This window comes from Melopsittacus undulatus, chromosome W, assembly GCF_012275295.1.
Source record: "Melopsittacus undulatus isolate bMelUnd1 chromosome W, bMelUnd1.mat.Z, whole genome shotgun sequence".
Lineage (NCBI taxonomy): Eukaryota > Metazoa > Chordata > Aves > Psittaciformes > Psittaculidae > Melopsittacus > Melopsittacus undulatus.
This window is the reverse complement of record NC_047558.1, coordinates 2,539,668-2,555,911: the sequence shown is the minus strand read 5'-3', so window position 1 is coordinate 2,555,911 and position 16,244 is coordinate 2,539,668. Positions and strand designations below refer to the sequence as shown.

The following is a 16,244-nucleotide window of genomic DNA, read 5'->3' as shown; positions in this document are numbered from 1 at the left end:
ATCTGCTCCAAGATTTTTCCAGGAACGAAAGTGAGACTGACTGCTCTGTAGTTCCCTGGGTCTTCCATTTTCCCCTTCTTGAAAATGGGGGTTATATTTCCCTTTTCTTGTCGGTGGGAACTTCACCTGACTGTCATGGTTTTTAAAATATGATGGACAACTTGTCACTTTGTTGTCCATCAGTCTTAGCTTCCTAATTTGAATCTTCTTCACCTTGACTTAGGCTTATTTTTACTCTTTATTTGTTACACATGCTCAGCAATGATGCACACAGGCATCTGACACTTTAAGATTATTAGCTGTGCTCTGTAAACTGCATGAGGCCTATACATTAGGGTCATCTTAAATGCTTCTGCTACAAGTAACTGAAAAGCAGTCATGGGAGATGCTGTGGGGGGAGAGAGAAGCAGTTTAAGATTTTTAGGGTTTCAGACTGTGGGAGAAAATGGTATATTATTTTCATATTGCAAATAGGAATCTTATTTTTGTCATGGATTTAAAGAAGTTATTTCCCTTTCTCTTGCACATGCTACCTTTTTGCCTTTTCCCCATTAGTTAAATAGGTGTTGGTTGACATTCTGCAGTGGTTTTCAACATAAAGCAAACAACTGGGAGTTAGTAAAAATGGGATTGCTGTCCTGGTTTGCAGAGTAGCCTTTAAATACTACTTTTTACCAGTCTAGTTTATTATGCTTATATTTTAGTGATACTTATATTTGTCGAATTTCAAATTAACTCTTTTGCTCTGTGAACAAACCAACACCCTTTCCAACTCTTAGAAAAACAAACCCAAAACAAACACCCCCCCCCCAAAAAAAAACAAAACATAACAATCCTGGGGGTCCAGAGCCTTCATACATACAAACAACTTCATACAATATTAGCTCAGGAGTTTTGCTAGCAAACAGAAAATCTGATTATTCATTGTAATCAATTCTCTTCTCATTTTTCACAGGATCTTACACTGCCAGTCCAGGTATAAATTGTATCCGTGAAGATGTTGCTTCATATATTGAAAGAAGAGATGGTGGGGTTCCTGCAGATCCAGATAACATATATCTTACCACTGGTGCAAGTGATGGTATTACTGTAAGTGTTAAAATTAAATGTCTCTTCTTGCTGTAATTTTTTGGAAATACAGATCTCTGGAAATACAGATCTTTTTTGAACATTTGGTCTCACAACTCCTGTGAGTTTGATCTAACAGGTACTCCAGTCACGTTAAGTGGATTTGCGATACATCCAATTATGTGGATTTAAGATGCCAGCTAAGAAACAGGCACATGGAAACAAAGTCTGTTAATATACATTAACTTGTACCTTTTGTAAAGGTAGTATAAACTACATAGGGGCCTAAATATAAATTTAGCAGATTCAGACCATTCAGACTAAATAATGGTGTCCTCAGTGGTTAAGATACTTAAGCACTGAAGATTAGAAGGTACGAGTCTTTAGCAGAGAGAAGAGAGAATGAAGAGAGAAGTGAGTGAAGAGAATGAAGTGAGAAGTCCAGCAGCTCTTCTTCCTAGTAAACTCTCTGCTAGTGCAGATTAATGCTAGTGAAAATCCCCAAAATCTTCAGTAGCCAGCTTGTTTGGGGAAAAAAACCCATAAGGTTTTGGCTTTAAGCAAGATTCAGAGTTGGTCCTCAGTTAAGACAGGAATAACTGACTCTATTACATTTTTACTTTACACAGACACATTCACTGGTATTACGACAACCAGAAGTTCTTTGCTTTTATTAAGGCAGCTTCTTGTAGCTTGTTTGTAAAAGTTTGGGTTTTGTTGTTTTATTGAAAATTACATCTAGTGGCAGAGTTCAGAATGACAGTGTTCTGATACAAGCAGTTCTCCAAAGGTCTTTAGTGAATTGGCTTTCCAGAGTTTATGATGCCAAGTCTTAACCTGGCAGCATAGCATATTAAGTTTGATTTTACTAGTGATGAAAAGTCAGCAGTAAAATGAGTCTCATTATTTGGCACTTCCAAGGATAAAGCAACTTGGGGAATAGAGAGTGTTAAAGGGTTTTTAAATTTTCACTTTGTCCTGATTATACATTTTGGATACTTGGTATTTTTAAACTGGTGGTGGGTGCAAAATTATGTTGATTATAAATCATTAGCTTAGCAGCTGAGTTAGTATATGACAAGAGGCACAGAAAGGCAGATTTTGTTCTAGAACCAGCATGAAACTTCAGGTATACTGCTGTTATATCTGAAGAGTTATTTTTGGTTTTACACTATCAGTTACATCATGATAAGGACGTCTGTCTTGATTGAGCCTGTACTTCAGAGTTCTCCCTTGATTATAAAGGCAAGAAATCTCTCTATTCCTGCACCAAATGAACTCTAATTCACATGTAAAGAACCTACACAGATACACACAGACACACAGTCACTCGGCACAGGCAAATACTCTGGAGTGACCTTAGCACAAGCATTTCTAGCTGTATCTTCTGAATGTAAACTACATATGATACATTAGTTTTCCATCCCAAGACATGCAGACTTTTGGTCTCTTCAGTTACTTGAAAATGAAAACATAATGTGAGTCTCTAGCTTTATTCCCATCTGGCCACAATTGCTCCTAATCTCTGTCTCTGTTCCAAAGAAGAACCTCCACAGGCCCTAGTTCTAATTTCTGGGTTTATTCTCTGGCCTCATGTGGTTAGTGAGATGAGTGGAAGGCAGCAAGCAAGAGCTATCTGATTTTGTTGTTGGTTGCTTACAACTGGGGACAGTATAAAAAGCATGATCTTGATATTCCTGTTTCCAATTTTCCCTCTGGCTTATGCTCAGAATATTTTTCCTAAATTTTGTAGTTGATCAGACATGATCTTTAAAAGCCATGACATTCAGAGGAGTTCCATTAAGCTGAGTTAGACCATCCTCCCTCAGTCAGTAACTTAACTTGAAATAAATAAATGCCCTTTGATATAAGAAGATGATTGTATGCTTCTAGATACCTTAACTCTAGATTTTTTAAGAAGGAAGATCAGTAATTTATTCTAGAGTAATTCTGTGTGTGACTTTTTTTTATTCTTTATTCCTACTTTTTCCCCAGACCATTTTAAAGATCCTGGTCTCAGGAGGTGGAAAATCCCGAACAGGAGTGATGATCCCTATACCACAGTATCCCTTATATTCAGCAGCCATATCTGACCTAGATGCTATCCAGGTGAACTACTATTTGGATGAAGAAAATTGCTGGGCTCTAGATGTGAATGAACTTCGCCGTTCCTTGAAGGAAGCTAAGGCATACTGCAATCCAAAAGTTCTCTGCATTATCAACCCTGGAAATCCCACAGGTCTGTAGCAATTTTGGTTAATGGATGGGTTTTATCACTATTTTGGGTTTTTTTCCTTCTTCCATTCATTTTACATCACAGGTAAATTCTAAATACCTATGAAATACGCAAAGCTGAATTGTAGAGATCAGTGCTTTAAGCAGGACAGCATGTCTTACTTTTAGAAACTTATTTTCAGTGTCATGGAATTCCAGGGATTTGGGAAGACAGGAAGGAGCAGGTTCACTTCACTGGATCCCATTTGAAGCCACTGCTTCCAGTGAACTTCTGCAGACTTGTGGAATCACTTGGTCACTTTTGGTCTTTATAAAAGATCTTGTCTCTGATATGGCCTGTAGCCTATTGCCACTGAAAAGCAATGACTAAACACTCTGAACTCAGTGGCAACCACTGCTTCCCTCAGAATAATTTAGGTTTTTGAGTAGCTGAGGTTGATAAGTGAGAAACTAGTTCCCACTTAACCATCATATGTGTATTTCAAATGGTCAGTTATACACAGAGTACTCTTAATAAGTTAAATTACTGTATCTCACACTTCCTTTGCTTGAGATGGACTGTTACCTTGAACTATAATTCCTCCAAAAATGTTCCTAAATTTCACACTTAGTAAATTGAATTATAAAATTCAGTAGCAATTTTCTGAGAAAGAAGGATATCTTACTGAAAAGCTAATAGTCTAACTAGGTCTGGGTGAAAAGATTTGTGTATATATAAATGCTCCACTAACTTTCTTCTTGCTTTAAAAATCAAACCATAGGACAGGTGCAAAGCAGAAAGTGCACTGAAGATGTGATACACTTTGCTTGGGAAGAGAAACTTTTTCTTCTGGCTGATGAGGTAATGGAATATTCTTTTCTCTCTAAAGTACAGATAAGAGTACACATACAAGGTGTATTTTTTTTCCATGTGTGGTACTGGTGGTTTTTAAGTGCAGGAAACAGATTCTCTGTTAGCATTTTAAGCCATGAACAAACATGCAATATTCTTAATATCAGAGGATTAATATGAGAGGTATCTTAATCTGGATTTGAACTAGAAAGAGTAGGGGAAATGAGCAAGGAGACATAAGAAGTAACTTTGCTGGAACTGACCTGGAAACCTATGTGATACTCAGACTACTTCAAATGAAAGAAACAGAAGAAAAATCAATTACAAAATACAAGTAAAGGTTAAGTTATACAAAGACGCTCACTGTTCTTCCAAAGGCTAAACTATTAAGTATAGCCATATGAGATAAAATGCATCATTACAGTAACTATTATTTAACAAAGAACCTTGTGTCTTTTAATGGCTTTAAGTTTTGAGTGTTACCACTGTTTCTTCAGACCTGGCTCTCTAAAAGGTCAGCTTTTATCTTTAGCTGGTGGAACAGAGTACATTAATGTTTTCTGACTGTTCAGGTTTACCAGGACAATGTGTACTCTGAAGGACGCCAGTTTCATTCTTTCAAGAAGATTCTGTATGAGATGGGACCCGAGTACTATAACAATGTTGAGCTGGCCTCTTTTCACTCCACCTCTAAGGGATACATGGGCGAGTAAGTCTGTTGTTGGGTTTTTTTTTATATATTTCGTCTTCCTCATTAATCTGGTTGGATGGCTGTTCATGTTAGTGACCTGAAGGTAATCCACCATCTTTTATAATTTTAACTAAAAACAATTAAGAAAAGGAAAACAAGCATTTAAAGCACAGAGTAATGGATTAGCTCAGTGGTTTTCAAAGTATCAAATAATAAATATATTTATTTCAGACACCTAATGCCTCAGTTCCACAAAGGTGAAATCCTACAGTCCTAAACAGGACCTGTGATAAAGGAAAATACTGTCTCCAACAGTCAAGGGAACAGCTCAAGAATCACTGAGATGTTTAATATTACAAATGGGTTTGGTTGTTCTGGGGAGGAAGAGATGAAAGAAAAAGAATTTTCTGATTAAATGAATACTGCTACAGCTGTGTGCTCTTGTTCTTAAGAGTGAATAGTCCACATTAGTCATCAACTTGCCTAACAGGGAAGCTGCATGTACACCTTCTTCTCTGGATGGGATACCAGGGCTTAATGACATATCATTTAATTCCATCTTAAAACATCAGTATAGCAGCTGTTTCAACAATCTGCGTGTTACATATTTTAAGATCCTCATGTCTTTCCACTTCTGCAGTCACTTTCATTGCTTTTCCAGTACTTTAATACTTGAGGTTAACTGATCTGTTCACTTTAATCACAGATGTGGCTACAGAGGAGGTTATATGGAGGTCCTTAACTTGCACCCAGAAATTAAAGGACAGCTTGTTAAGTTGCTTTCCGTTCGCCTTTGTCCTCCAGTCTCAGGACAAGCAGCAATGGATGTTGTAGTGAATCCTCCAATACCTGGAGAAGAATCTTATTCACAGTTCATAAAGGTCAGCAATAACATTCTTGTTCTTTTGTGTATTTCCTAAACCTAAGTACTGTGAACTCAAAATATGCACAGAGACCAGACTCCTTTCCTTTCTTCTCCAACAATCATGTAATAACATCAATTTACAGAACTCTGCAGGGTATTTTAAATTAACTCAATATGACTACCTTTCAAAGTATTTTTATTCCTTTTACAGTTCCTTTGTTTAGAAGCAGAAAAAAACAAAACAAAAGCTAAGAAGGCATTATCAGATCAGCTTTCTTGCTGAACTTCTCTCCTGTGTTTAGCAAGACATAGGAATTACTAAGATTTGCTTTTACTAAAATCTAAACAGGAATGTAATTTCAAATAAACTTGTAAAATCAGCCTTGTTCTTAGGTATCCAGTGCCTCTATAACCTGAACAATTCTGTATTAAAGTATACATAGAGTTTCTCACTTGTAAAAATGAAACTGAATCTGCCTTAAGAAATTACAGTATTGAGTCAGATCAAAGGTTCAGCTAATGTTATTTCAAAAATATAGCCAATATTTCAAAAAATAGCCAAGAGTGGATGCTCAGAAGGAAGAATGTAAGAAGAGGGCTTGCAAATAGAGACTTCTGCAGGTTATTTGCTATCTACAATGCTTTGTAGTTGTATCCTGCTAATGTTTTTTTGCATTGATGTCTTGAAGAGTATGACTGGAATTAGGAACATCATTTGCTCTAATAGCTCTGCAAAGCCCTGAAAGTGCTTAATTCGAGGAGGCTTCTTGAAGCATCATAGATTTTTATCGTGTTTTTATTGCCACTTCAAATACATCAAACTGAACACCTTACTTTTAAACAGGAGAAGGAGTCTGTTTTGAACAATCTTGCCAAAAAAGCCAAACTAACAGAAGACATGTTTAACAAGATACCAGGAATGCACTGCAGTCCACTTCAAGGAGCTATGTATGCTTTCCCACGGATCTTTATTCCTTCCAAAGCCATTGAGGAAGCAAAGGTCAGTCAGTCATTTTTACCTCAGTCCATTTTAACCTTCACACATTTGTGCCTGCCATTTCTAATGATGAATTTTTATTCCAGAGATAGAGTAAGCTCATATAGTTACAAAAGCAGTACTTAATTGACTATGTATGATCTTAAATATAACATGACCTTTATTTTAAGAGAGGAAAACAAAACTGATCATTTCATCACAGTGGTAAGGCTTCCAGGTTGAGAATGTTGCTCAAGGATGTTAGTGTTAAATAGATTAAGTCATACGGTGGGCAGGTAGCTGGATCTGTGCAAATTCCAAGCTGCTGCCTGTGCCTGGGTTAGGTAGGCCAGGACATGTAACGGGCATTGTGAATGGCAGTGTACTACTGACCCTGCAAAAGAAGACCCATTCAGGAAGTGTAGGAAAGAGGGAGGGAAACTTTCTTACAAATTTTACCTTTATGTATTTGGGCCAGTAAGCTATGTTACTGAATGACAAGTCTTTTTGATCCTAACTGTATTCCCTAGCATCTAATATTTTTTAAAGGGAAATTTATCAGCTTAGCTGAGGATAAATAGGGCTAGTTTTCAGCTGATTATTTGATTTGGCATATAACCTGCATCTATTTAAGAACTTCCATAGTTATTAATCAGGGGACTTTTAGTCAGTAGATAATTCAGGGGGAAAAAATAGTAAGTGGAACACAGCTCTCAAATTAATTTCATCTTGTCAAATGTCATTTGCTTAGATTTTTATAAGTTCAATTTTGAGACATTTGACAAAAAGCTACAAGCAATTCAAGTAGAAAAACAAGAATATCTAAAACCTTTCTTTTGAAGTGAGTGTTTTGTTTAGGTTCTTCAGCCTTGTTCCTCCATGAGATACTCTTATTTAATTCACAGTGTGAGCTGTCCTACTAGCAACTGATCTTCATTCTCTTTAGTAAGCAGAATAAGAAAGTAATATTGTAAGATAAGGATTCAGGAAGAAAAACAGTAATAAAATTCTATATATCTGGAATATTTTGACTTCAATAGTTCAAAAGCATTCATTCCCTTAGGTTCATAAAATGGCACCTGATATGTTCTATTGCATGAAACTTCTGGAAGAGATTGGAATATGTGTTGTACCTGGAAGTGGATTCGGCCAAAAAGAAGGAAGCTACCATTTCAGGTACAGTTTCTGTTTCTTTAAAATCAAACAAACTGTAATAAGCTCAGTACCATGCCAGTATTTTCTCTTCTGTTCAAATATAAGGATTTTTGTTTCAGTTTGTTGTCTGTCTTTCTACTGGACATTTTCTGTGCACTGACAACTAGGTCAAAGACTTGTACTGCTAGATGAGCTATTCAGGCTTTTACGCTGTTTTCACAGATTGCTGACATAGTTTTATTCTGTTTTTATACACTGACATTTTAAATGCCTTCTCCACGAATACAAACAATAATAATATCTAATACTCTAATCTTAAAGTTGCCTAAGGCATTACAAAAATTGCCCTGCTTTCTTTTGGGGGGGTGTGGGGGTGTGTGTTTAAAGTGTTTCCATACAGAGAAACTGCATGAAAAACGCACTATCTTCCCTATAAATCTTCTCCTTAAACATGCTGAATAATTGTCATGGTTTAAGTCCAGCCGGTAAATCAGAACCACGCAGCTGCTTGCTCATTCCCAACCCTCTTCCTTCCCCCCCCACTCCCAGAGGGATGGGGGGCAGAATCAAAAGAATGAAACTCCCACAGGTTGAGATAAGAACAGTCCAGTAACTAAGGTATAATACAAAACCACTACTCCTACCACTAATAATGATACTGATAAGGGAAATAACAAGGGGAGAGAATATAAAGCTAAAAGAGGAAAAGGAAAAGAAAACAATAAACACAAGTGATGCACAATACAATTGCTCACCACCCACTGACTGATACCCAGCTCGACCCGAGCAATGATCTAGGTCTTCCAGGTAACTCCCACCAGTTTATATACTGGACATGACATGTTGTGGTGTGGAATGCCACTTTGGCTAGTTTGGGTCAGGTGTCCTGTCTCTGCTTCCTCCTGGCTTCTTGTGCCCCTCCTCACTGGCAGAGCATGAGAGCCTGAAAAGTCCTTGATTGGAGTAAGCGTTAGTTAGCAACAAGTAAAACACTGGTGTGTTATCAGTGTTGTTCCCAGGCTGAAAATCAAAACCACAGCATTGCACCAGCTACTAAGAAGGAGAAAAATAACTGTTACAGCTGAACCCAGGACAGTATCCACACCTTATTCAATACCATTCATGTAATGTTCAGGCCCCACATTGTTCAATATATCATCACTTTTTGTCTCATATATACATACACACACACACACACACAAAGAGACAGATATAATTCCTTAGTCTGTGGACCAGCCCTTTGAAGTTTGCTGAATTCATTCAGTCCATGGTGTCAGGCTGCATCTCTTGTAACAGTCTTTCAGGGCAGGAGAGACGGTGTGTAGTGTTGGATTGTTGCCTTCTGACAACACCACTGAACTCGTCTGGCCACTGCTGAGCTTGTCTGGTTTCATCAAAGTTCATTCTTTCTTTGAGTGATGATCAGAGGGAAGTCAGGGTCAGTTAATGGTGACCTGAGGACTTTTCCTCAGTCATGGCTTTTCCCATGATTTTATTCTCTGCTGCTATCTTCTGCACATATCTTCTTTTCAAAGCCCAGAGTGGTGGAAATGGGCATCTAGCTGATGGGCTATAGAAGTGTTATATAGCATATAACTGAGTTCATTGGCTGTTTTCCCCAAAAATTAAGTCCCCTTGAGGTATACATCAGACTTCCCCATCTTCCTGCATTACTCACCAAGTATATCTGGGTCCCTGAGCAGAAGTGATCCCATGAGTGGGTTTGCCTTTACCTGAAGCAGGAATAACCCAGACTGTCTTCTCCAATAAATTCTTTATATGCACAACAGGAACTTTATCCCCCTCTACAGTATATAAAAGTTCTTATTGGGCTGGGACAGCCCTGTTGGCAGATCCCCTAGTGTTGACCAACCAGGTGGCCTTTGGAAAGTGTATATCCCAATGCTTGAAAGTTCCCCCACCCATAGGGTGTTCTGGGCAGTGGTGTGAGGGCACAGCATATGTTTCCAGCCATCCAGTGGTTGCTTCCACCATGGTAAGCACATGGCGCTTGCCTTGGTGGGTTGGTGGGAGTGTGATATAGTCAGTCTGCGAGGTCTCCCTCTATTTGTACTTCAACCATCGTCCTGGACAATAGGGTCTATTGTTAAAGTCCACCCCTCGATCACAGGCCCATCTATATGTTGCATATCTACCTTGATGACCTGAGATGTCATGGACTCATGGGGCTAAAAATAATTCTCCCTGTTGCTGCCAATCTAAGTCCATCTGAGCTACTTCAGTCTTAGCAGCTTGATCCTCCTGTTGGTGGTTCTGGTGTTCCTCAGTGGCCCAACTCTTGGGTGCATGAGCACTTATGTGGCATACCTTCACCACAAAATTCTGCATCTGGGCAGCAGTATCATTCCACAGTGCAGCAGCCCAGATGGGTTTACCTCTTTGTTGCAATGTTCTGCTTCCATTGCTGCAACCACCCCCACAGGGCATTTGGTACACTCCATGAGTTAAGTAGAAAGATAAAGTACTGGCCACTTTTCTCATTCAGCAATGTCCAAGGCCAGCAGGATGGCTTTCACCTCTGCAAATTGACTTGATTCACCCTCTCCTTCATCAGTTTCAGCAACTTGTCGCTGAGGACTCCATACAGCTGCCTTCCATCTCCGATGCTTTCCCACAATACAGCAGGACCCATCAGTGAACAAGGCATACTGCTTTTCACTTTCTGACAGTTTATTATATGGTGGGACCTCTTCAGCATGCATCACCTTCTCCTCTGGTGACATTCCAAAATCTTTGCCCTCTGGCCAGTCCATGATGGCTTCTAGAATTCCTGGACGACTGGGATTTCCTATTCAAGCTCACTGTGTAATTAGTGCAGCCCACTTACTCCATGTAGCATCAGTTGCATGATGTGTAGAGGAGACCTTGTCTTTGAACATCCAGCCCAGCACAGGCAAACAAGGTGCCAGGAGGAGCTGTGCTTCAGTGCCAACGTTTCTGAAGGAGCTCGAACCACTTCATAGGTTGCCAGTATCTCTTTTTCAGTTGGGGTATAGCTGGCCTTGGATCCTCTGTATCTCCGACTCCAAAAGCCGAGGGGTTGACCTCGAATGTCCCCTGGAGCTTTGTGCCAGAGGCTCCAGGTAGGATCATTCTCCTCGGCTGTGGTGTAAAGCACTTTTTTCACATCTTGCCTGGTCTGGACTGGTCCAAGAGCTACTGCATGAACTATCTCGCGTTTAATATGCTCAAGGCCTTGTTGTTGCTCAGGGCCCCATTATATTCCTCCCAAAGTATAGAGGTGATGATCACACTGAGAACCCATACCAGATCAATTTCATGATCAATGATTCTATTGTATTACAAGTCATTACTGTCAAGTACAGCGAAATTAGAACTTTAGCCCAGGCCCCAAAACTGATAAGCAGTGAATCAGCAAATACAGGCTGCAAGTAAAGTGTGACATGCTGAAACTCTGAGACCAAGCACATCAACTCCAAGAGCAAATAAATCGACGGTGTGATAAGTGAATATTGATCCAAAACAATGAATGCTTATCACAAATATGTTTTGACATACTCTGGTCAGATATGTTATCTTAACCCTTTGTGCCCCACAGTTTAAGCCCAGCTGGTAACTCAGAACCACACAGCTGCTCACTCACTCCCCCCCTTTTTCAGCTCCTGAGGGATGGGGAGTAGAATCAAAAGAATGTAAGTCCCACAAGTTAAGAGCAGTCCAATAACTAAGGTACCATACAAAACTACTACTACTGCCACTAATAATAATAATAATGATGAGGGAAATAACAAGGGAAGAGAATATAAAAATAAAAGGGGAAAGGAAAAGGAAACAATAAACACAAGTGATAGGCAATGCAATACCCATACCCAGCCCCATCCGAGCAGCGATCTGGGCCTTCCGGTGACTGTCCCCAGTTTATATACTGGGCATGACGTGCTGTGGTATGGAATACCCCTTTGGCTAGTTTGGGTCAGGTGTCCTGTCTCTGCTTCCTCCTGGCTTTTTCTGCCCCTCCTCACTGGCAGAGCATGAGAGACTGAAAAGTCCTTGACTGGGGCAAGCATTACTTAGCAACAAGTAAAACACTGATGTGTTATCAGTCAGCATTGTTCTCAAACTCAAGTCAAAAACACAGCACTGCACCAGCTACTAAGAAGGTGTCGTGGTTTAAAACTCCACCTCAGTCTCCCGCAGTACCACACACCCCTTTTCCCCCCCACCTCCCCACTCCCAGAGGGATGGGGAGGAGAACCGAAGGAATATAACTCCCACGGGTTGAGATAAAAACCAATCCAGCAATTAAGGTATAACACAAATCACTACTGCTACCACTAATAAAAACAATGATAGAGGAAATAAACAAGGAGAGAGAATACGATACCATCTGCCGAAACGAGCCCAACCCGGAAGAGAGCTAACCCCCCCCCTTCCGGCCAACTTTCAGTTACCTCCCCAAGCATGACGTGCTGTGGTATGGAACACCTTTTTGGCTAGCCTGGGTCAGGTGTCCTGTCTCTCCTTCCTCCTGGCTTCCCCTCCTCCCTGGCAGAGCATGAGCTCAGAAAAGGCCTTGGACAAAACCAAACTTTTGAGTAGTAACTCAAAACACACTTGCTATCAGCAACCGTTCTCAGCCCGAAAGTCAAAACACAGCACTGCACCAGCTACCAAGAAGGAGAAAAAATGATTGCTACTGCTGAACCCATGACAGAAGGAGAAAAATATCTTTTACAGCTGAACCCAGTACAATAATTCTTCACTTTAGCAAAACAAGATATTGAACTGTCAACATAAACTCTATTACTTTTGCTTCCAACAAACAGGAGTTTATGCCAGCTGAGCCACTGATAGCTAGAATTTATAATGGATTTTAGTCTTATTTGGTAAGCAAAGTAGCAGAGGGTATCTTTAGCTGTGAAAGCTCTGCAATGCAGATACTTGTATTGGGTATCTGGGTGCATGCAGCTCCAGGAACAAGTTAGTGCAACTCTATGCCTGTAACAAGTGTGGGAAAAATATTTTGTGCTGTAGGTCTTACATACATATTCAATATGCAGAAAAAAAAGAAACCAAAACCAGACTAAAACCTGCAGTGTGGGATGTTGCATTGTTTTAATGCTTCTGAATTACATTTTCAGCTCAGAAAGAAATGTGTATTTACTCATAACTGCCTGCCCCTAAAGCTCAAAGAATATATGTTATTGGCAGAACTACTGCAAAAATGGAAACTGAGTTGCTGTAATTTCTGATAACCTTCTTTATCACTCCACAGAAAATAACAATTCTTGAATTCCTGTATATTAACCAATTGAAACAAATTGTTCTAGCTTAATAGTATAGTTTAATTAGAGCATAAATGCAGGAAATCAGGTAATCACATCAAAACGGATATTAAATTTAACACATTACTAGCTGTGTCCCGAGATTAATCAAGATCTGTGCAAAGATCACAGTTTAGTTTGTTTTGAAGATAATGTGTGTTGTTTTGTTTTTTTCTTTAAATATTATTTTTCAGAATGACCATTCTTCCTCCAACAGAGAAGCTGAAGGTCCTACTGGAGAAAATGAAAGACTTCCACATAAAGTTTCTTGAAAAATATGCATGAAACTACTGTGGCTTTTTCTCATCATCCCCTCCACTTCAAGGTGAATGCAGAAAATGAACAAAAATATGCTGAGAATGTGCTGTTCATCTAATTTAACTGAATTAAAATTAGGTAGAACCAATTTCCAATACTGCTACAACTTATTGGACTATTAAATTTAATGTCTGGTATAGAAGATGTTGTTACACCAACTTTTTTTTTAAGGGAAAGGGAAGAACGTGAAGAAAGTGGTGAGAAGAAAGATTCAGTGAAGGATTTTGTGCCTTGACTGGAAGCTATAGTCAGGGACTTTTGACTCAATAGGCTGGGGAAAGGAGTTGCTCATTAAAAATGCTACTGTTGTGTGGGTTTTTTTGACAAAACAAATGCCAAGAGCAATTGTTTAGCTAGGAACATGTTCCCCATCTTAAAATTCTACTAAACAAAAATTCAAAAGCCTACGTTATAGGTATTGTTTGTGATTTTGGTGGGGTTTTTTTTGGGTGATGTTAAATATGAAGTGTTCTCCAAATCTGATTAAGAATGTAGGTACAGTTTGCTTATTAAAAAATAAAAAATAAAATCTTTGACAGATGTGTACAGATACCTTTGAACTTCTGCTAAAAGAAATCCTGCCATCACAGCATAATATGACTGGAACATACAGTTCTGATCAGAGGAGTGAACATGGTGTCTCCTTGAACCCTATTTTTATGAAACCAAAACATGATGAGGAATATTAGCTGTTCAACACGCTATTCCAGCATAAGAGCACTAAACAATTCCTTTCATAACAACTCCATGAGTTTCCTGTTAGCTCATATCTTATATATGCATTGAACACCATTTGTTTGGAACCACAAGAGACCCATTAGCTGGCCAAAATCCTGTTTGAATGGCAAGGACTAACATGTTCTTTAGCAGGAGAAAGGCTGGGGGTGCTTTCTAATGAAGGAAAACGTATTTAAAGGAAAATATCTTTATGCTTGGTGCAAGACAGTAGTACAGCTTACTTAAATCTTCCACAGTCATACTGCTGTCTGATGACTCTGAGTGCTTATTAAAACCCAGTATTAAAAAAAAGGTTGCCATCTATGAGTACAGCTATATTACTCTACTAATCTATGCCAGTTTCCCTGCACAACAAAAGAAGGCTTCTGTTTCTCTAGAATTAGAAGATGGACACCTTCTTCTAGCACTGATAAAGGACTGAAAGAAGATAGCTTCCAGTATTCAGCCATGAAGGATTAGAATTTGTCAGGCCTTAGGCTCAGCATTTACAATGTTTAATCATTAAGAATGTCTCATTTAATCTAGTTATTATTTTTAAGTTATTATTTAGAAATAAACCCATTTTTATGTCTACTAGCACTTTCTTAGGTTGCCTTTGTAGCTGGTTCAACTTCCTATGCTGATCCAGGTTACTAAAGCCAAGGGCTAGAGAATCACCATAGGGATAAATCCTGTGCCAATCTATTATGTGCAGAAGATGAGATGCTGCAAATAATTGTCCTTGCAACAGCAGCCACTGGTCTATGACATAGCATTAGCAGCTGATGTACTTCTCACAGTTCTTTACTGAAGTCTGTGAGAAGAATTTAGTACTTCTCAGTCACCTACCAGTGTTTCCAGGTTCATAAATTAAAATGGCACACTGCTAGACAAAGCTACTATGGAGGCTTAGAGAACAAAAAAAAAATTCCTTTTATCCATATAGAAATGGACTTTTTGGAGGTCAGCAGACTGAGAACACTTATATTGCTACTATCTGTTGATAAATGCAACCTTTTATCTGTTAGCACTCTCTACATCCTTAATATGCACTAATAAAACAAATTCAGAAAGCAAAACCATCCTAAGAGGTCAGAATATTGATGTAAAAATAAGGCAAACAGCGCATTCCTGTTCTAGGAATGTGTCCGAATCAGATCTGGCTTTGGACTAGTAATGCAGTGTAGGTTGAAGCTAAGATCTAACAACAGGAGTTAGAATATTTTTTAATATTTTTGTAACTGCAGCTAAATAGTGGTAGTGTTTGTAATCTAATAAGTCAACAGGTTTTTTATTTGCCTTGCATTTGCACCTGATAGTTCTGGAAAAAATTTAAAGGTTTACAAGTTTCTAATAATTTACAGGTGTGAAAGGCTTTTTTTTTAAGTTGGGACAGCAATTCTTACACTTTTAAATCAAAATATAATATCATCGACTGTGTTTTTTCTAAACATTCTATTATGGTGCCCTTTATGTTTCTGACATTATAAGGGATAACTATTTGTTCCTGATGCATCTTATATGGAAGGGTGGTGATTTCTATTATCCATCCACAATATTTGTATGTATTCAGATAAGGTTAATGTACATTTTTGTGGAACAATCCTGTAAACCTAAGAAAAGATGCTTATTTTCAATGTCTTTGAAATATTTCATTAGTAACAGACAATCCTTACTTTCAAATGCATGCTTCTAAGTTTGATTCTCCTACAGATACTTATTTGTATTGAGTACTTGAGTGTTTTCTGGAGCAGAAACATTTTCCTGTTTTTTGAGGAAGTAGGTTGTTTTACAAACAAGAGCACCATGATCTGATTTTAATTCATAATCTGTATTATGAATTGTCAGTCAGATTTTGTTACAGCTGTTTTTTGAGTGACATAGGATGTCCCTTGGTTGAAGGAACTTGGGGGGGGGGGGGGGGGTTAGTCTGGAGAAGAGAAGGCTCAGGGGGACCTTATCACTCTCTGCAGCTATCTGAAAGGAGGTTGTAGTGAGGTGGGGGTTAGTCTCTTCTCCCAAGAAACAAGCAATAGGACAAGAAGTAATGGCCCCAAGCTGTGCTAGGGGAGGTTTAGACT

At 38.8% G+C, this 16,244-nt stretch overlaps 1 protein-coding gene across 1 annotated transcript in view; it reads left to right on the top strand.

Moving 5' to 3' along the window:
- LOC117438020 (alanine aminotransferase 2-like) overlaps positions 1–13,992 on the top strand; it is a 41,249-nt gene extending 27,257 nt beyond the window's left edge. The window contains exons 4-11 of the mRNA XM_034073373.1: positions 956–1,089; positions 3,064–3,307; positions 4,065–4,144; positions 4,708–4,844; positions 5,533–5,707; positions 6,536–6,691; positions 7,731–7,843; positions 13,323–13,992. Coding sequence (XP_033929264.1) covers positions 956–1,089; positions 3,064–3,307; positions 4,065–4,144; positions 4,708–4,844; positions 5,533–5,707; positions 6,536–6,691; positions 7,731–7,843; positions 13,323–13,413 — 1,130 coding nt within the window. The 3' untranslated portion in view covers positions 13,414–13,992. The remainder of the gene's footprint in view (positions 1–955; positions 1,090–3,063; positions 3,308–4,064; positions 4,145–4,707; positions 4,845–5,532; positions 5,708–6,535; positions 6,692–7,730; positions 7,844–13,322) is intronic.
- The last annotated feature ends 2,252 nt before the right edge of the window (positions 13,993–16,244 follow it).